At 69.1% G+C, this 4,274-nt stretch overlaps 1 protein-coding gene across 1 annotated transcript in view; it reads right to left on the bottom strand.

The window, feature by feature from the left end:
• Positions 1-4,274, bottom strand: part of MAMDC4 (MAM domain containing 4) — an 11,338-nt gene that overhangs the window by 5,800 nt on the left and 1,264 nt on the right. Inside the window, exons 5-19 of the mRNA XM_014582031.2 lie at positions 4,148-4,274; positions 3,910-4,035; positions 3,270-3,407; positions 3,098-3,186; positions 2,851-3,024; positions 2,590-2,674; positions 2,325-2,513; positions 2,128-2,256; positions 1,874-2,005; positions 1,660-1,781; positions 1,465-1,576; positions 1,250-1,366; positions 1,023-1,157; positions 778-914; positions 488-707 (exon numbers count right to left, since the gene is read on the bottom strand). The exon at positions 4,148-4,274 is cut by the window's right edge and continues 7 nt beyond it. Of these exons, the coding sequence (XP_014437517.1) occupies positions 488-707; positions 778-914; positions 1,023-1,157; positions 1,250-1,366; positions 1,465-1,576; positions 1,660-1,781; positions 1,874-2,005; positions 2,128-2,256; positions 2,325-2,513; positions 2,590-2,674; positions 2,851-3,024; positions 3,098-3,186; positions 3,270-3,407; positions 3,910-4,035; positions 4,148-4,274 (2,032 nt within the window). The remainder of the gene's footprint in view (positions 1-487; positions 708-777; positions 915-1,022; positions 1,158-1,249; positions 1,367-1,464; positions 1,577-1,659; positions 1,782-1,873; positions 2,006-2,127; positions 2,257-2,324; positions 2,514-2,589; positions 2,675-2,850; positions 3,025-3,097; positions 3,187-3,269; positions 3,408-3,909; positions 4,036-4,147) is intronic.

Below are 4,274 nucleotides of genomic sequence, written 5' to 3' on the forward strand. Positions count from 1 at the left end.
CGGCTGCGGCAGCAGGGCCCCACCTGGCCGGGGGCAGGCCCCATCCTGCAGGGCAAGGTCGTCCAAAGCCACGTAGGAGCGCTCCACGCCCGCAGCCTCCACCTGGAACACCACCTGGCGGTGCAGGCCGGGGTGGCCTTGAGCTGGTCAGGCCCCGCTGGCCAAGCGCTCACCCTTGGGGCCCGTAGCCTGCATGTCCACACCGCCCAGGACCCCCGCTGGCCAAGCGCTCACCCTCCAAGCCTGCGTGGCCTGCACGTCCACACTGCCCAGGCGCCAGGCAAAGCCACCGGGGGCACTGAGGCGGAGTGTCTGGCGCCTCCTGCCCTCCTCCACGTGGACACGCAGGGTGCCTGCCAGGCCGAGGGCCAGCCGTCAGCCAGTGGAGAAGGCTGGCGCCCGTGCCCGCGCCCCCTCTGCACCCTCTCACCTGGGTTGCGGAGGCTCCGGTGGCCCGCCCTGCCCTGCCCTTACCGCACCCGGGTACCTTGAGCTGTTTCTGTGGTGTGGTCAGCCCAGGGGCCCCAGGTGGCCTGGCCTGAGGCATTGGACTGCCGTCTCCACAGGCCCTGACCCCCGGGGGAGAGGCCACAGGCTGAGACCTCGAAGGAGCAGTGCTTGGGGGCCCCGCAGGGCCCGGGCCGCAGGGCCACATCATCCAGCGCCAGGGTGCCATGGTAGCCATCACGCAGGGCCTCGAAGAGCAGCTGGGGAGGAGGGAGGGAGGGTGTCAGCTGGCCGGACCTGCTCCTGCTGCCCCCAGGCAACGAGCCTCACCTGGTACTTGGAGCCAGGGCCTGGCGGGTGGTGGAGGGTGGCCCAGGCCTCGTGCCAGCGGTTGCCGTGGGTGCCTGTGCGGGACCACAGGAGTGTGTCCTCCTCCCCCTCCCTTCTCATGGTCAGGTGCAGCGTCCCTAGAGGGACATAGGGCTTAGCGGGGCCCAGCTCCAACTGCTGGCCCTGGCCAGGACCCTGGGTGCCAGGCAGACGCCTGGGCAAGGGGCCAGCTCAGGCCGGCTCACCGATCTGGGGCCCATAGAGGTGGAACCAGAAGCTCAGACACTCCTCAGGGGCCGATGGCACTTGGGGCTCGGTGAGCAGGTGGGCACTGCGGCCCCGTGCTGGGGGGTCCGTGGGGTCCAGGAGCATAAAGTGGCCTACAGGGAGGATGGGCTGAGGTGCAGGTGCCCCTCCCAGGCCTGGGAACACATCCCTCTGCTCAGCCCTGCTCTGGGAGCCCCTGCCCTACCTTGGCCAGTGGTGTGGTCATGTGCAGGGCCACGGCTTTCCACCCGGTGCCAGTGGGCATCTGTGAGGTGGCCCGTGTGCCAGCCACACGTGTCCCGCTCAAAGTTACAGGAGACCTCTGAGGGCAGCAAGGGTCAGCAGCTCCCGCTCCACACTCCCTGCCATCCCCACCTTCCCGGGGATCTGGGGTCCGGGGGAGACGGCAGGTGGGAGGACCTCTGTCTCTTTGGGTGGCCGCTGTGGGGCTGCAGTGCTTCAGAGTCACGTTGTCCACCCCCGCGCTCTGCTGGCCCAGGCCATCCACATCCAACAGGCCAACAAGCTCCAGCTTCAGGGACGGGGGGCATGGGAGAGAGACCATCAGGCTAGGGTCACCTGGGTGCAGGCCCTGCCCTGGGCTGCCCTCCTCACCCGGAAGGGCCGGCGGTGTGCGCCAAGAAGGACCGTATCCACCTGCCAGCTCCCAGCGCTGTTCCGTGCCTGCCATGCCAGCTCCCGCGAGCCGCCCTCTACCACCTCCAGTGCCAGGAAGCCTGGCCAAGGGGGCACCATGGGTGGGTGCCTGGACCCCTCCCTCTGTGCACGGGGCACCTGGGGGGGCAGGGTGGGGAGCCAGGGGCTGTACCTCGGGGGTGACTCCGGAAATAGTAGGCCAGGCTGAGCTCACAGCTGGGACCAGAAGGGCCCAGGGGCGGGGTGAGGACTCGGGCCTCGGCCCCCAGCTGCCCCCAGGCCCTCTGCAGGGACAGGAAGTGCCCTGGGAGAGCAAGCATGAGCTGGTTCCTTCCAGGGCACCCTCTGCCCCGGGACCCGCAATCCAGAGGCCCTCCCTGGGGAACCCCTCTGGGGACGTGACTCTTCCGAGGGCTCAGGCCTCACCAGTAGCTGCCCCACCGGCGTCTGTGCCAGGGCCCCCGCTCTCCTGGGCTGTAAGCCAGCGCCACTGCAGCCGTCCCACGCTGGCATCCTCCCAGCCGCCAGCCGTGGGGGACTCGAAGTCCGAGGTGCCTGTGACAGCAGCAGCTGAGCGGCCTGCACCGGCTGGCAGAGTGCCCGTCATCCCGAATGTGCCTTACCGCAGCCCTCCTCGTCCTCGCCCCCTGCACACTGCTGCTGGAAGTCGCAGCGCTGTTCCGGGGGCACACACAGGTCCCCGCACGGGAGGTGCTCCGGCTCGCAGAGGTTCCGAGGCCTCGTGCTGGAAAGCTGGGGCTGGGGGCCTGGGGTCCAGAGCCCCGGAGGCAGGGTCTGCAGGGCGGGTGCCTCTGGGGGGCAGAACCATGGTCAAGTGTGGGGCCCTGGGCTACCCGTGCTGTTCAGGACGGGGCCTGGCAGGCTCACCTGGGACCAGCTTGCAGTGGTCAGACAAGATGAGATCATCCAGGCCCACCACGCCGCCCAGGCCTGTCTCCGCAGTGAGGAGGATCTGGGGGCAGCAGGGGCTCAGGCGGCTCCCAGCACCCCTCAGCCCCCGTCTGTCCACAGCCTGTACTTCACTCAGCACGATGGCTCTCCCACTGCGGCCAGAGTGGCCTGGCCCTCCCCTGCGTTTGGCAGGGCCCCGGACCCACCCCACATGCAGCCCCGGTCAGCCAGCCTTACCCGGAAGGGCTGGGCACAGTGGACGTCGACCCGGTCGCGGACCCAGGCAGCCCTCAGCTGCCCATGCCGGCTCCGCAGCAGGACGGGGGCCTGGTGGGCACCGGACCCCCGTGTCTGCAGGAACAGCCGGAGCCAGCCGTCCTCAGACCCGTGCAGGTAGTAGTAGAAGACGAACTGGGGGACAGAGCTGGTCAGGGAGGCGCACGCCCCTGGGCAGCATCAGGGCACCCGTGTCCCGCTCACTTACCGAGCAGTTGTGGGAGCCCGAGGCTTGAAGCTCAGGGCTGGAGAGGATAGCTGGGGCACCCAGCTCAGCCACGGACATCAGGAAGTGGCCTGGGGGAGAGGGCAGGTGAGGGCGGGGCACAGGGCGGTGGCCAAGTGGCAGGACCGCAGCCAGGGCCCCCTGCAGGCCTCACCCTGAGCGCTGTTCCGGCTGTGGTCTCGACGTGGCCAGGTGGGGTGTGTGGGGCCCCCAGCGCTGTTGTTCCGGGCCCAGTCCCCTGAGGGGGTCCATGGGCCCAGGCCCATCTCAAAGTCTGTGGCCAAGTGGTGGCCTGGGTAGGGGCAGGGCTATGAGCAGGGCCCTACCACCCCCGAAGAGCCACACCCAGGGTGCCCTCGGACAAGCCTGCTGTGCGTTCTATGCAGTTAACAAGTCTCACTGTGCCTCGTTCCTTCGGGCCCAGCCTCCGGAGCAGCTCAGCCCCAGGCTCCCTTGGGTGGGGACCCAGCCTGGGCTCTCGTGTGGCCCTAGCCTGCCGAGCAGCGGCACTCATATTTTTTTAATGCCAGGGAGGGGTGTGAGAGCATGCCAGGAAGAGAGTGCGGGGAGAGTAGCCCCCAGGGGCCTGTTCTTTTCCCCCACCGCTCCTTCCCAGCAGGGTCTCGGGCTCACACTCGTGTGCCCAGTGTGTTGCCACTGGGGCTGGTTTGGGTCACTACAGGCCAGGGAGCCCAGCGCCTTTGCACGGCAGATAACCACTGGGCCACGCGGGGGTCAGCCGTGTGCTGAGCGACCGCGGGCGGCCCAGGCCCAGGCCGGCACCCCAGCCTCACCGCAGGTGAGTGGGTCCTCGTCAGAGCGGTCCCCACAGTTATCTTCCCCGTCGCACAGCTGGGGGGGCTCCACGCAGGCCCTGTTCCGGCAGTGGTGGTGGCCCAGCGGGCAGGCGGCCTGGGGAGCTGAGGTGGGGGATGGTCAGCTCTTCACCCTGGCCCCAAGGCCTTGGGGTAAGGGGGCGGGGGCAGGGACAGGCCGGGACAGTCTGAGTGTGACCCGGGACCCGGGCCTTACTGGGCAGCCCACAGTTCCAGAACACCACATCGTCCAAGGCCACAGCAGCTCTGTGGGTGGCATTCCGGGTGGCAGAGAAGGTCACCTGCAGAGAGGGGCTTCCCAAGGCCTGAGGCAGGGCCTGCCA

The sequence above is a fragment of the Tupaia chinensis genome, unplaced genomic scaffold, assembly GCF_000334495.1.
Source record: "Tupaia chinensis unplaced genomic scaffold, TupChi_1.0 Scaffold142100_1, whole genome shotgun sequence".
NCBI classification, from domain to species: Eukaryota; Metazoa; Chordata; class Mammalia; order Scandentia; family Tupaiidae; genus Tupaia; species Tupaia belangeri.